The sequence below is a fragment of the Callospermophilus lateralis genome, chromosome 18 (genome assembly GCF_048772815.1).
Source record: "Callospermophilus lateralis isolate mCalLat2 chromosome 18, mCalLat2.hap1, whole genome shotgun sequence".
Lineage (NCBI taxonomy): Eukaryota > Metazoa > Chordata > Mammalia > Rodentia > Sciuridae > Callospermophilus > Callospermophilus lateralis.
The window spans coordinates 15,047,586-15,063,207 of NC_135322.1; the positions used below are offsets into that span (position 1 = coordinate 15,047,586).

Genomic DNA, 15,622 nt, shown 5'->3' on the forward strand with positions numbered 1-15,622 from the left:
TCCCTGTCCCACTCCAAGTCACTGGGCACTTACCATGAGCCTGGCACCCTGTAGAAACCCAGGATAAAGCAAGGGACAAGTGGGTACCATCCTGTCCCTGGGAGCCACCCTTCTCCATGAATTAACTGTCACTGTTGTCATACCATTTCACAGCCATAAGCTGGGGCTCTGTGCAGCTGTCCTCAGCCCAGGGCAGGAGGCTCCAGCCCAGTGGGGCCCTCAGGACCCAGCATGAACCCCGCACTTCTGCCTGCCAGGAGCGGGGAGGGTTGGCTGGCTGGTGGCAGTGGGGTGAGCCCCTGGCCCTACCCGGGTTTTTCTTATAAACCTGCCTTTTCTTATAGCACAAGGGGAGCCACAGGGCAGCAGGATCCTGCAGTGAGTGCGGGGGCCAGGCCAGAACCAGGGCCTGCCCCAGACATGCCAGCTTTGCCCCAGGGCCAGGGTCTGTGCCAGGTGTGGGTGATGGGAGGGATGAGTCACGGGGCCTGCCCCACCCAGCCTCTACTTAAGGTCCCCCAGCAGCTGGCTGCCACCACCGCTGCTGAACCACTTGCCAACCATGTCAGGGAGCACTGTGAGTCTAGGGGCCAGGGTCGGTGGGGGCTGTGGGTTTGGACACAGGCTCCCTGGGCCAGGTGGGAGGGCCGAGGCCTGGCTAAGGCCTCCAGTTCCAAGGAGAAAGTGGGTAATGCGCCTGAGAATTCCCCAGGGCCAGGTGTCTGGGCGGACAGTCCTTCCCAGTGATCTCTCTCCCTCTCGATGGCTTCGTCCTGGTTTTTCTCTTGAAACCTTTTTTCTCTGTCCCACCCCCGCTGCTCCCCTGCCTCTGTCTCTTCTCTCCTCTTTCTTGCTCTGAGACCCTTTCTCTTGAGCTTCCTGCCCATCCTGACCCTGGCATTTCCCTTTCTCCGGGTTGGTGGACCCACTTCTGTCTCTATCTCCGGGTTCCCAAGCCTCCCTATATCCGGAATCTTGCAGAACGTCCCCCATAAGACCTCTCTGCCCGAGGGGCTCCGCATAAGCACCGTTATAAGGATTCGAGGAGTCGTCCCTGAGAAGGCCAACAGGTGAGACCCGCTCACAGGAGGAGGGTGGGGACTCTCCAGGCTCAGCCCTTCCCCGTCCCAGTAGCCCAGAGACGGTGCCCCAGGGCGTCTCTGTCCACCAGAGCCTGGAAGTCTCCTGGGGGACCTTTGTCTCACATTCAGAAATCTGAATCTCGTCCACCGGGTGCCTGATTCTCCCTAAGATTCTGGGATTTCAGGGCAACCTCAGGGTTCCTAGGGAGGTCCTAGGACTTCCATGTCTGAGCCTCCAAGACTCTGGAAATATGCCTGGGCTCCCAGAATCCACCTGAGCACCTGGGAGGCCTTGGCAGTCAATCCTATGACTTTCTAGATCTGGGATTTCAGGCCTTCTGGGTGCTCTGTAAATAGTGGGGACCCTGGTACTGTTCCTAGTCTTTTAGGAATTGAGAATTTCCCGACAATCTCCTGGGAATCCGAATCACTCTGGCCATTAGTACCAGGACTCATCGGCAGCTCTTTGGAAATAAGGGGGGCTCTGGCCTAAGCACAGGGACCCTGGTCTAGGGGGATGTGTGCCCAGAAATCCCGTAAACGTCATCGGAATCTGCAATCCGTGGCCTTTAGTTGGCCTCCCCGCCTCGGCGGTGTGTGAGGATTCTGGTCCCTGGAAATTCTGGCGGGGTCTGGAGAGGGGCGGTCCCAGCACAGCCGTCCCTGAGCCCTGTCGCCCACCGTCCCCTGCAGGTTCCACGTAAACCTGCTGTGCAGCGAGGAGCCCGAAGCGGACGCGGCCTTGCATTTCAACCCGCGGCTGGACGCCACCGAGGTGGTCTTCAACAGCAAGGAGCGCGGCGCCTGGGGCCCAGAGGAGCGCGGCCCTGGCCTCCCCTTCCAGCGCGGGCAGCCCTTCGAGGTCCTTCTCATCACCACCGAAGAAGGCTTTAAGGTGCGGAGCACTAGGTCGGCTCTGCGCTGGGGGACAGCTTGGGAACATCGCCAGGAAGGGGCCTACGCAGACCCTCTCCTTGGCTGGGCCACTCCCCCGTGCTGGGCGGTGACAGAGCCAGGGCGAGGTGGACAGAGCCCAAGGGGTGGTGTCTTGGGGGGGGGGGAGTGACCCAGACCAGACATCTTCCACCCTACTCGGGGTCAGTCGTGCCAGATGTCAAGGCGTAATGGCCGGGAAGGGGAAGAGCCAGGGAGCGGCTTGGGGACAGCGACTAGGATCTAGTCCCAGCCGAGAGCGGTCGTTGACTCCTTCCCCAGGCACCCAGAGGCAGAGCTGGAACTTGGACCTGGTGTCCCCAGGCCGAGTCTAACCCCGACCCTCTCCCGCAGGCCGTGGTCGGGGACTCCGAGTACCACCACTTCCGTCACCGGCTGCCGCTGACTCGCGTGCGCTTGATGGAGGTGGGCGGCGACGTGCAGCTGGGGTCCGTGAAGGTCTTCTGAGCAGAACCAAGAGCCTGGGGTCGCGGGAGGCCGGGAAGAAGGATGGAAAATAAAGTATTAGACCCCAGTTCCTGTGTCCGTGTCCTTGCATCTGGATGAAGAAACGGGTTCAGGGGCGAAGACCGCGCTTCAGGGTCGCGCAGGGAACCCGTGTCCTAAGCGGGGTTCGCACCCGCACCCGCTCGGGCAGGGCCTGTCTGCTGGGGCGCAGGAGGGTCCCCATGTGGAGGGGTCGGTCCTGCGGCTGGTCTCGATGCAGCATTTTGCAAAGCAAGACCCAGGTCCCGGGGTCGGAGCTGATGCGCTGGGTCCAGAGCAGCGAGGGGCTCAGCCCATCACCTGGCACCACGTCGCGGGGCCAGCGGACGCCAAAAGTGGGTTCATGAGCAAAATGGGGAAATGATCACTTGGGCACCCTGAAACCACGCGGTGAACGTGTGCATGGCATGTCCCCAGCTCCTCTCTCCCGCCATCTCGTCTCCCCTGGCCCCTGGAAAAGCCGCGGGCGGGCGGGGCTGGGAACCCTAGTGGGCGTCGCCGGCTGCGCGCTGCGCCGAGTCGGGACAGGTCCCAGCCTGCGCGTCCTCCGGGCAGACGCGACGTCTGGCGAGGGCCCCGCAGAGCGGCGGGGATGCGAAGGCGGGTGTAGGGTCCCCGCTGCCAATCACACACGCCGCGCCCTGCCAACCCCACAGCCCGACCCCCGCCCCACCCCGAGCTGTGACCCATGGGAAGCGGCGCTGAGCGCACCCCGGGCCCCTGGCGCGATTTCCAGCGTCCAGGTCCGCGCTGACGGTCCCCTGGGAGAGGCCAGGGCCACCGAGTGCCCCGATCCCTGCACCTGGGCGCAGTGCTCGGTGGTGGCCGCAGGTCTCAGCAGCGGGAGGAGCGAGGCCGGAGGCCCGAGGAGAGACGGCAAGTTGGGTCTGGCAGCCCAGCTTCGGGAATTTTCGTCCCAAGCCACGCCTTGGAGAGACGCGCCTTGGGCTTCGAGCCCAAAACCTGGCCAACAGATGACGGTCCCCCCCTGGCGGCCGTCGCCGACATGGCCATCCCCACAAAGGCGGGCGCAGGACGCGCGGGTAGATTCTGAGCGTGGCGTCCTGGGCACCGAGATCCCTGGACTCCAGCCCTTTCAGCCCTGTGACCTGCAGACTGATCTGTCCCTTTCGATGCCCAACCAGTGGGGGGCGGGTGGGAAGTAGTAGACTGTCCCCTTCTCTCAGTAGCAAAGTCTGAATCTCCCCAGCCCTCCAAGGCTCACTGTTAAGAGGTAACTTTTATTCAGCTATGACAAGTACTTATACACATCTTAAAGTATTTAGATAAAGAGGTCTTCAGGGGAAAGCAAAATAGACAGTGGACATTATTGGCACAAGTGGAGAATAAATGGTAGCTGCCATCTGCCCGTTAGACCTTAGTGATCCATCTGTGTGAGTTCCTGCTTCTCGCTGTTGTCCTGCGATGGGTGTGGGGGAGACTTCTTGTTTGTGTCAAACACACAGTAAAGTATTTGGAGGTGACCAGACAGAGTGTTGGAGACTTATTCAGAAATTAAAAATTAGTAATAATTGCCAAATGTGGTGGTGCTCACCTGTGATCCCAGTGGCTCAGGAGGCTAAGGCAGGAGGATCAAAAGTTTGAGGCCAGTCTCAGCAACCTTGTCTCAAAATAAAAAACAAAAATGGCTGTGGATGTGGCTCAGTGGTTAAATGCCTCTGCATATTTGCTATTTGACACATGTGTACACAATATACATATTCTTTTGGGTACCCATGTTCTCACTTACTGTGAATCCTTCATCAATTCCCCTGTGGACTTCTAAACACAAGCACATATACCATTTTCCCTCCGTGAATTAATGATAGCACCCTCCGGCAGCTCCCCCTCTTGTTTGTCACTTAGACCCAGAGCCCTATTTGCGTTGGTCACTGTGCTAATCATTCTGTGGATCCCCAGAGCAACCCTCTGAACTTCATCCTCTCAGTATGCAATGGTTTCCAAATGTTGACTCTGATGCACCAGAAGGTTGATTTGTTCAAGCTCACACATCATCCAGAGAATATGATTCCACACAGCAGGGTCTAAGTCACCAGACATTTGTGTTTTGTTTAACATCAACTTTATTGCAGCATTCTTTACACACAATAAAATTCATCTTTTGGGGGTGCACAGTTGCATGGATTTGACAAGCAAATTCAGTTGCGTGACCACCACCACTATTAAGTTACAGGACATTTACCTCCCCCCTCTTGCACACTCCTGTCCCTTGACTGCCATCCACCTGCTGTCTGTCCTCATTATTTATTTATTGGGGATTAAACCCAGTGGCATGCTACCCCTGAGTTACATCCTCAGCCTTTTTTGTTTCTTATTTTGAGACAGGAGCTTGTTATGTTGCTCAGGCTGGCTTTGAACTTGCGATCTTCCTGCCTCGGACTCCTGAGTAACAGATTACAGGCATGAGCCACTACACCTGGTTTATCTTCATAATTTAGTTTTTCCTGTTTTCGAACTTGGTATAAAATTTCAGTACTCGGGGCTGGGAATGTGGCTCAAGCGGTAGCGCGCTCGCCTGGCATGCGTGCAGCCCAGGTTCGATCCTCAGCACCACATACAAACAAAGATGTTGTGTCCACCGAAAACTAAAAAAAAAAAAAAATTTTCAGTACTCTTCTCATAAAGGTCTGGTTGTTGCTTTTTGAAATTTTTTCAGATATTTTTCTGTTCAGTGGGGCACAGTGGCGCACGCCTGTAATCCCAGTGGCTCAGGAGGCTGAGGCAGGAAGATCTCAAGTTCAAAGCCAGCCTCAGCAAAGGGGAGACACTAAGCAACTCAGTGAGACCCTGTCTTTAAATAAAATATAAAATAGGGCTGGAGATGTGTCTCAGTGGTTGAGTGTCCCTGTCAATCCCTGGTATCAAAAAAAAAAAAAAAAAAAGAAGGAGGAGGAGGAGGAGGAGAGGAGGAATCTCTGCCCACTTACAGTCACAAGGATTTCCACTGATGTCTTCTTGTTGTAGCTTTATACTTTGATCATTTGTGTTTAGGTCCATGATCTAATTTTAGTTTCCAGTAGTTCAAGTTCAACGTTAGTATATAAAAATACTGGGTGTTTGTGGCTGCTGTAGGTGTTGTCTGTTGGTTGGTTGTTTTTGACTTTTTTTCTTGGTGTGTTGACTTTATATCCTTCGCCCTTGTTATTAACAATTCAGCTCTTGTAGCTTTTTCTGTAGTTTTTTTCCTAAGTTTTCTACAGGTTGACAGTCATGTCACCTGTGAGTTTTACTTCTTGCTTCCTGATCTTTCTTTCCTTCCCTGATTTTACCTGCCTTTTGCACTGGGTAGGACTTTTGGTGTGGGTTACACATTCCCCTCCAAAAAATCCAAATTCTGAAATGCACCAAATTGGAGATTTTTTTAATTTTTTATTATTATTTTTTTTGAGATGCTGGGGATGGAACTCAGGACCTCTTGCGTGCTAGGCAAGTGCTCTACCCCCGAGCTACACCCCCAAACCTCGGTATTTTTTGAGCATCTTGCTCAGGATGGAAAATTCCACATCTGACTTCCAGGCACAGATGACAATAAAAATACAGGCACACTGAGGATGATCCACAGGCTGGGGCTGAGGCAGGGGCTCAGCTGTAGAGCGCCCACCTAGCACACGCAAAGCCCTGGGTTCCATCCTCAGCACCTCAACAAAATAAATGAATAAAATAAAGGTGCTGTGTCCAACTACAACTAAAAAATAAATATTTTTAAAAAATAATACATAGGGCTGGGGATGTGGCTCAAGCGGTAGTGCGCTCGCCTGGCATGAATGCGGCCCAGGTTCGATCCTCAGCACCACATACAAACAAAGATGTTATGTCCACCAAAAAACTGAAATATTAAAAAAAAAAAAAAATCAGGTTTTAAAAAAAAATCTCTCTCTCTCTCTAAAATAAATAAATAAATAAGATAAATTTTAAAAAATAAAACATAATACATAGACTTACCTTTGAGCTAGGTGTATAAGATGCACAGGGAACATATGAAAGAAAATTCCATGTTTAGACTTGGGTCCCATTCCCAAGACATTTCATAACAGACAAAGATTCCAAAATCAAAAAAGAATAAATTAAAAATTCTGGAAATACTCCTGGTCTCAAGCATTTAAGATAAGGGACACTTTTCTTGTCCTGTGCTGAAAAGCTCTGGTAAGAGGAGGTGTCTTTGCCTCGTGTCCGATCGTCGGGAAAAGCATCTTCCTGTTCTCCATGAAGCATGTTGCTCTAGGATTTTTGTAGATGCCCTTAATCGGGTTGTGGGTTTTTTTACTTTGCCGGGAGCCTGCTTGCCTTTCTAGGGATTGAACCTAGGGGTGCTTCCCCTCTGAACCACATTCCCAGCCCTTTTTAAGACAGAGTCTCACAAAGTTGCTGAGGGTCTCACTAAATTGCCCAGGCTGGCCTCGAACTTGTGATCCTCCTGCCTCAGCCTCTCTAGTCGCCGGGATTACAGGCAAGCACCACAGCCCCCGACTTAAGGTTTTGTTTTGTTTTGTTTTTAATCATAAATAGGTTGTGAATCTTCCTCAATACTTTCTATGAGTCTGTTGAGATTTCCATTTGGCTATTTTCATTCCACAGTTTGGATTTCCAGTGTTAAAGCATCATGGCACTTCATGCACACACTCGATTGTACACACAGGCTGGATCCCGTCTCTTAACCTGTGGTTCAGGGTGTCTGCGTCCTTGTTCAGGGGAATATCGATCTGCAGTTTCCTTTTCTTGTGACATCTTTGTCCAATCTTGACTCAGGGCAACAACCACCTCATACAGTGATCTGGGAAGTGTTCTCTGCCTCCATTCTCTGTGTCGAAAGGGTCATTTTTTCCTTTGATACTTGATAGAATTTATCAATACCACCATTTAGACTTTGTCTTTCTTTGTGGAATTATTTTTAAATCACTGTGCTTGTTGTGGATCGATTTGCAAACCTGAGTCAGTTTTGGTAATTTGTGTCTTTCTGGGAATTTGCCTATTTCATCTAAATTGCCTAAATTGTTGGCATAAAGCGGCTCATAATTCTCATACAATGTTGGGGGGGGGGAATGGAAGGAATGGAACCCATAACCTTGTGCATGAGAGGCAACACTCCACCGCTAAGCTACATCCCTACCCCTTTTTATTTTTTGGAGACAGTGTCTCTCTAAGTTGCTGAGGTTGGATTCAAACTGTGATCCTCCTGCCTTAGCCTCTTGAGTTGCTGGGATTACAGGCCTGTGCCACTGTGCCCAGTTAGAATAACGGTTATTATTATTATAGCGGTGGTGATGGTACTGGGGATTGAACCCAGATGTGCTTTACCACTGAGCCCCATCCCCAGCCCATTTTTATGTTTTATTTTGAAACAGGGTCTCACTCAGTTGCTGAGGCTGGCATCAAACTTGCAATCCTCTTGCCTCAGCCTCTCAATTCACTAGGACTACAGGTGTGCACCATAGCTCCTGGCCCAGCTATAATATTTTTGAAAATATCTGTATATCATTAGTATTGTTCCCTTCTTAATTATTATCATTTTTTTTACATTGCTGAGGATTAAACCTAGGGCCTCAGGCAAGTGCTCAACCACTGAGCTGCACCCCCAGCCCTCAAGTAATTTCTTTGTGATTGTGATTTTCAATGTATATATTTCCCCACCCATCTACTATAAATTCTGTAAATTTTTTTTTTTGTCTTAGATCCAAAGTGTGTGTAGTTGTGAGCTGTTAGGTGCAGGACAGGCTGAGTAAGCTGTCTGCAGGGCACACCAAACAAAGTTAGCTGCAGGGTGACCTGCCCTCTTAAAACCTCTGTCTGGTTCTTTTTTTTTTTTTTTTTTTAAAGAGAGAGTGAGAGAGGGGAGGGAGAGAGAGAGAGAGAGAGAGAGAGAGAGAGAGAGAGACTTTTTTAATATTTATTTTTTAGTTTTCAGCGGACACAACATCTTTGTCTGTATGTGTTGCTGAGGATCGAACCCGGGCCGCACGCATGCCAGGCGAGCGCGCTACCACTTGAGCCACATCCCCAGCCCCCTCTGTCTGGTTCTTTATCAACTATTTACTTCAAGCCCAAATGCCCCCCCCCCAAGGCCGAGCACTTAACCCCCATGGGCCAACAAGGCAGCTTGCAGACCCAGAGACCCCATTAGATTTGAGCTATAAAAACTCCCTCCTACCAGGCCCCTCTCTTTCTTCTCTCTTGCTCTCTCTCTCTCTCTTTCTCTTGCTCTCTTTTTATCTCTGTTGCACTGCTGCAATAAAGATCTCTTGGTTGCTCCGAGTGTTGTGGTCACTTTCCTTTTATGAGCAACATATAGATGGCTCTTGCCATTAGTTTTTCTTACTGCATAACAAGTTACCCCCCAAAACTTAAAAACAGAAAAGAAACACTTAGGTGGGTATAGTGGCAAATCCCTGTAATACTAGCAAATAGGGAGGCTGAGGCAGGAGGATTGCAAGTTCAAGGCCAGCCTGGGCAATAGAGTGAGCAGCTCAGTAACTTAGTGGGAACCTGTTTCAAAATGAAAAATAAAAAGGGCTGGGATGTGGCTCAGTGGTGAAGCCCGGGTTGGTCCCCACATGCACACGTACAAAACCACTTATCATCGCACTCAATTTCTAAAATTAAGCCTATGGCAATGGCTACAGCCCAGGATTTCTCAGGAAGTCACAAACTGCCAGTGGCATTTCAATTGAGGAAAAGGGGACTTGGCCCACGGTGGCCATGGGCTGAGTCCACGCCCGGCCTGTGGCTCTTAAGCTGAGCACAGTGTGAAGGTTTCTAAGACGCCAGAGAATCGCCAGAGAAAAATTCAGGTTCATGACACTGGAAATTACATGGAACCCACATTTTAGTGACCATAAATTAAGCCTCATTGTCACTCAACCACCCTCGGTCACCGGCTGTTTTAGTCAGCTTTTCCGACACTGTGACCAAAATATCTGACAAGAACAAGTCATGGAGGGAAAGTCTATTTAGGGCTCACGATTTCAGAGGTCTTGGTCCCCAGACGGCGGCCTCCAGTGCTCGGGGCCAAACAGAGCATCTTGGGGGGTGTGGCCGGGCAGGGAGGATGCCAACCTTGGAAGGTTCCGGAAGGGCCCAGGGACGATGCAGTCTCCCAGGGCAGCCCCAGGGACCCGTCTTCCAGCCTCGCCCACCTGCCCCGAGCCACCCGGTCAGCGGGTTGAGACCTGGACGGGCTGAGGGGGCAGGGGCCCAGGCTGCTCGTTCACCCCATGCTCCTGGGGACAGCCTCACGGCCCAGCTGTAATGTGCAGTCCTGATGGCGGCCCTGGAGCTCCGTCAGTGGTGGCCATCACGAGACTGAGATTGCAAAGTCACCTGCAAAGTCGAACGTGGCCCTTTCCCTGTGGCCCTGTCCTGTGGCCCTCTCCTGTGGCCCTCTGCTGAAAAGGTGCCACCCTTGTTCCATAGGCCTGAGCAAGACGGAAGGACCCTCTTCCAAGATGACACTGTAAACGGCTGTTGACAGGAGGTTTCACTGTCCAGACACCTGGATCGGGGCCAGGGATGTGGCTCAAGCGGTAGCGCGCTCGCCTGGCATGCGTGCGGCCCGGGTTCGATCCTCAGCACCACATACAGACAAAGATGTTGTGTCCGCCGAGAACTAAAAAATAAACATTAAAAAATTCTCTCTCTCTCTCTCTCTCTCTCTCTCTCTCTTTAAAAAAAATAAAATAAAATAAATTAAAAGAGGAAAATAAATAGATATTAATAAGGTTTGTAAATGTTGACCCACAGCTGGGCACAGTGACACACGCCTGTAATCCCAGCTACTCTGGGGCTGAAGTAGGAGGATTGAAAGTTAGAGGCCAGCCTCAGCAACTTATTGAGACCCCAAGCAATTTAGCAAGACCCTGTCTAAAAATAAAAAGGGCTGGGGATGTGGCTCAGTGGTAAGGCACCCCTGAGTTCAATCCCCAGTATCAATAATAATAATAATAATAATAATAATAATAATAATAATAATAATAAGTTTACCCACATATTTTTCATTTCTGGAACCGTTTCTTCCTGTGGTTTTGATTTTATTTGGTGTTCTTTTCTGTGAGTGGGAAGAACTTGATTAAATATTCCTTAAGTCTGCTTGCCATGAATTCTCTCCACTTTCGGTTACCTGGGAATGTCTTTCTTTGGCCTTCAGTTTGGGGTTTGGGTCTCTGTGTTCTGCAGGGCTGGGTGTCCAAGTGTGGAGCCGCAGTTCCGGCCCGCAGGGCAAGCGCTCCACCACCGAGCTACGTCCTCAGCCCCGAATAGGGTTTTCTGAGTGTACAATTATGGGAGAATCTTTGACGACAGTTTGATTTTTCTTTCAGCACTTTCAGCAAAACATTCAGTTGCCTTTGGCCTCCATTGTTTCTATGAGAAGTTAGCCATTAACAGCACAGTTGTTTCCCTGTATATGATGAGTTATTTCCCATTTGCTATTTCTTCTTCTTCTTCTTCTTCTTTTTTTTTTTTTTTTTTTTTGAGACAGTCTCCCTACGTTGGCCAGGTTGGCCTCTACCTCCTGGGCTCAAGTGATCCTCCTGCCTCAGCCTCCCAGGTAGACCGTAGGCCTGAACCACTCACCTGGTGTCCACACGCTATTTTCAAATTTATCTTTGGTATTTTTTTTCAGCAGTTTGAATATAATAAGTCTAGAGAAGAACTACTTTGTCATCCCTTCTTGGAGTTTCTTGATCTTCTTGGGTCTGTAAATCAATGTTTGCATCCAATTTGGGAGTTTCCAGACACTCACGCTCCAACCGTCTATCTGCCCTTTCTCTCGCCTCCTTTCCGGCTCCCTTGGACACACATACAGTCCACTTGGTCTCTTCACCTTCCATCTTGTCTCTTGTCTCTCCAGTCCTCAGAGGTTTCTGGAGTGCTTTTGCTATGTAGCCCCTCTTCTCCAGAACTGTCCTTAGGAAACTTCTTTTGTTTTTGTTTTGGTACCAGGGATAGAACCTAGAGGTGCTGAGCCCCTGAGTCACATCCCCAGCCTTTTTAATATTTTATTTAGAGACTGGGTCTCACTGAGTTGCTTAAGGCCTTGCTAAGTTGCTGAGGCTGGCTTTGAACTGGCGATCCTCCTGTCTCAGCCTCCTGAGCCGCTGGAGTTACAGGCGCGAGGCCACAGGACAGGCCCCTCCCCTGCCTTCTACTTCTGAGCTACCTCCCCAGCACTCCCGACCCCCATGTCCATGTCCAGGTCTGTGTCTGCCTCCCCCTCCCCACTCCCCCTTCTTTAATTTTTGAGATAGGGTCTCCCTAAATTGCCCAGGTTGGTCTCCAACTTGCAATCCTCCTGCCTCAACCTCCCAAGTCACTGGGGTTACAGGCATGTGACACCGCATCCAGCAGAATCGTTTATAAGAATATGATTTACTTTGATTTTGAATGTACCAAAGGTTCCCTGTGGGGGACCCGCGGATGGGAAGTGCTGGGGGTGTCCCTGCTGGCCTCTCTCAGTGGCGTCCCTTTGGGGCCAGCGGCCTTGCCCACAGTTATGCCCCTCCCAGGGGTGGCCCCTGGCCAATGCCCAGAGGATGCCAGGATGCCAAGGCCTCTGGGGGCGATCCGGGGCGAGTCAAGGACCCTCCCACCTCCAGGGCTCCGTGGGGCCTGGCGGAGGCTCTTCCCACCACCAGAGGCCAGAAGGGACACCGTCCTGCCTGGCTCACTTGTTTCAGGGTGTCTCCCCCACACCCCACCACAGCCCTCTGCAAGTGACTTTTGTCTCAGAGACAGTTTCTCAGGAACCCAGTCTATGACACAGAGTGAAAGAAGTACTGTCACTTCAGCTCACACCGGGAGCCACAGTCCTCCCAGGCCAGGATCCACCCCTCCAGGGCAGCCAGGCGGCCGGTGTCCCACCAGAGGCCAAAGGGTCATCTGCTTCCATCAGTTACTTTTGAAAAGCACCTGAGAACTAACTGCCTGATGAAGGTCGGAAGCGGCTTTTCACCTGAGTATGGAGGGGCTCATTCATTCACAGAGTGAGTGTCGAAAATGCGTTCGTCTTGGCATCAGTGGAAATTGGCATCATGTGATGTCAACTAAGATATTTTAAATATTTCCTGCCCTTCTTTAAACGGAGTGTGGGCAGCTGGGTGTGTTGGTGCACATCTGTAATCCCAGCTACTCTGGAGGCTGAGGCAGGAGGATCGCAAGTTTGAGGCCAGCTTCAGCAATTTAGTGAGACCCTGTCTCAAAAGAATAAGGCTTTGGGGTTGTGGCCCAGTAAGGTAAGGGTCCCTGGGTTCAACCCTTGGTACTAAAAATAGATAAATAGATGAAATAAACAGAGTGTGTGCACCCAGTAAACCCACGTGGTTCACTCTCAGGGACAGCACCAGATGTGCGTTCTAGGATCCTGTGGAGCCCACGGTTCTGGACGGCTTGTGGTCAGCCGGTGCCAGTTATAATGCTATGTGCATATGGTCCCCAAGGATATGATGAAGTTCACCTCAAATGAACCTCTTCTTAAATGGGAGGGGAGAGCGCCCAGAGGGAGGGCCAGACCGCTGGGTGCAACCCACAGAACAGGTTGTTCAGCGGTGTCCTGACTGTGTCACCGACGGTTGCTGTATCCCCAGCTGGCCTCGGCTCTGCTGGCCTCTTTGTGGGCTTCATGGCTTATGCTGATCGGGTCCCCCCTCCCCCAGAATCCCTTCTTTTGGGTACATGTCGGTAGCTCCCTAGGCCTGGCCGGAGGTCCCCCTGCGCCCACCTCTCTGCCGGGTGATTTGTGACCCTGAAGCTCTCAAAAGGAATTCTGACACTGTTTGGGTTGGTTTGTTTTTGTAGTGCCGTGGGGGGACCCTTGGCCCTGCAAGCCAGGCGACCAGCCACTGAGCGCCCTCCCACCGCGTGTGTGATGCTCTGGAAACTGGTGAAGAAAGAACCGAGGATTCCTTCCACTTTTCCTTTATGAACTGTCCCTGAGGGAAACAGAGTAGATCAGGGAAGTGTCCCCTGGTGTAACACTCCAGTGGATGACCAGAGAGGACAGGGAGCAGCAGCCCAGCTCTGCCATCACAGCTTACATCAGTGGATGTGGTGATTGGGCACCTGCTGTTTACGTGGAGCCATGTGGGGGGGGCGCGCGCATGCTCGGTGGTAGAGCCTCTACAGGCATATGCAAGGTCTGGGATCCATCCCCAGGGATGGGGGAAAAAAGCATCCATGAGCTACAGTGAACCCATCTAATTTGAGTCCTAGATTGAAACGAAAAAAACCCCAATAATAATTATCATTAAACATGCAGCTCCACATTTTCAACTAACCCATAAATATCATAAAATTACTAGTGGCCTCCCCAGCACTAGTCAACATACCTTTTTTTGGTTTTGTTTTTTATTTGTGGAGCTGGGGTTGGAGTGCGTGCTGGGCAGGCCTCTGCCAAGAACTATAGCCCAGCCCCGCAGGTCCCTTGAGTCTAGATGCTCATTTTGCTGATGGTAGATATTAGAGTTGTTTTTCAGTTTTTTTTTTTTTTTTTCTGGCCTTGTTTTCTTTACAATCCATGCTGCTCTGGACTTTCTTGAACGTGTCGCCTGGGACGCGTGTTTGCATTTCTTTCAGGTACACAGGAGTGTCTGCAAGGGATCGGTTCCAAGGTTGCAAAACCTGCAGATGCCCAAGTCCCGGATGTAACGTGGCGTGTCATTTGCATATCACCTCCCAAGCCCTCCCATTGATTTAAATAATCCCAGCTGACCTCGAACCTAATCCCAGGTAACGCCATGTAACAGTTCGCTGCTGTGTTGTTTAGGGACTAATAAGAATAAAATCCTGGACACATTCAGCACAGTTTTTTTCTCAATCTCTCTGATCTGCCATTGATTTAATCCATGGTGTGGAACCTGCAGAAACGAGGCCAACTGTATACACACCTAGGAATGGAAGGATCCGGGGCAGACATTTACTGAGGAATGTCGAGTTGTCTTCCACAGTGACTGGACCAGGTTCCACCTCCATCAGCTGTTCTTTTCCTTTACATTTCTACTAACAACTGGTATTTTCAAATGTCTTAATTTTTCTTCCTAATCTAGTGGATATGATGTTAGTTCATGGGACCCTACTTAGCATACGGATTATATTTTTTATATCCTTATTGGCTATTGGTACTTTATGTCTTGTCATTTTTCTGTTGGAGTAATTGTTGTTTATTTATAGCAGCTCTTTATATATTCTGAATACTGACTTTTGCGAGGTAAATCAGACTATCTGAATTCAAATCCTTATTCTGTGACTCTGAGAACATGGGAAAATCACCACACTTTTCTGTGCCTCAGTTTCCTCTTGTAAGATGGGAGATCACTGTAAACCCTGCCTCTCAAAGCTCAGACGATGATTAAATGAGACGCTAGGATGAAGGGCTTGGAATACTACTTGGTGCACCGTAGCTCAGGGACCACGGTGTTTAGAGTAAGCACTTAGAACAGCGGTTACTGTATTCATTACCTATACACACTTAATAGTATATGTGTAAAAAATGTCTTCTCTTGGTCTGAGGTGGGTTTTAATGATTATTTTTTACTTTATTAAGCTGCATCTTTGGGTCCTGGGGATTGAACCCACGGCGCAGTCCTGGCTGGTGAAGCTGGAACCCAGCACGGTCCTTGAGAGGATGGAGAGGGGAGGAAGTGGGGCTGAGGCGCTCACCCTTACGAGGGGGCGTGGCCGGGCTGGCGGGGGCGTGGCCCTGGGCCGATTGGCAGGTCGGATGCCCTCCCTTTGGCTGCGGGGAGCGGCGGCCCCGCTGGAGCCTGGTGCTGGCTCTGAAGACCTCGGTGGCACAGCTCTTGCCCAGCAGCGCGAGGCCCGTTCCCTCCGCAGCGAGCAAAACAGCAGCCATCCCTACAATCGCGTCGGTGCGGTTTCTCCCCCGCTGTCCTGGGAAAGCGCATTTGGGGCCTGGTTGTAGGTGGTGTGTAGAACACTCTCCTGGGTGGGGTGTGACCAGAGCCCTGCAGCACCAGGAGTGCCCTTCAGTGAGGGGCAGAGGGCAGGGGCAGGTGGACCTGGGGGCGGAACAGGCAGTCTTTACAGGACAGGTGACTCCTGGTCATTGCAAGATGTCAGTCAGGTTTTATTGA

At 51.0% G+C, this 15,622-nt stretch overlaps 1 protein-coding gene across 1 annotated transcript; it reads left to right on the top strand.

Annotated features, from left to right (window-relative positions):
• Positions 1 to 488: 488 nt before the first annotated feature.
• On the top strand, positions 489 to 2,543 carry Lgals7 (galectin 7). The gene is made up of 4 exons (XM_076838265.2): positions 489 to 577; positions 982 to 1,070; positions 1,776 to 1,977; positions 2,370 to 2,543. The coding sequence occupies exons 1-4, from the start codon at positions 563 to 565 to the stop codon at positions 2,481 to 2,483; spliced, it is 420 nt and encodes a 139-aa protein (XP_076694380.2). The 5' UTR covers positions 489 to 562; the 3' UTR covers positions 2,484 to 2,543.
• The last annotated feature ends 13,079 nt before the right edge of the window (positions 2,544 to 15,622 follow it).

Coding starts and splice junctions, on each gene's coding strand:
- Lgals7 (XM_076838265.2), top strand. Junction 1,071..1,775: donor GTCCCTGAGAAGGCCAACAG/GTGAGACCCGCT, acceptor CGTCCCCTGCAG/GTTCCACGTAAACCTGCTGT. Junction 1,978..2,369: donor CCACCGAAGAAGGCTTTAAG/GTGCGGAGCACT, acceptor CCTCTCCCGCAG/GCCGTGGTCGGGGACTCCGA.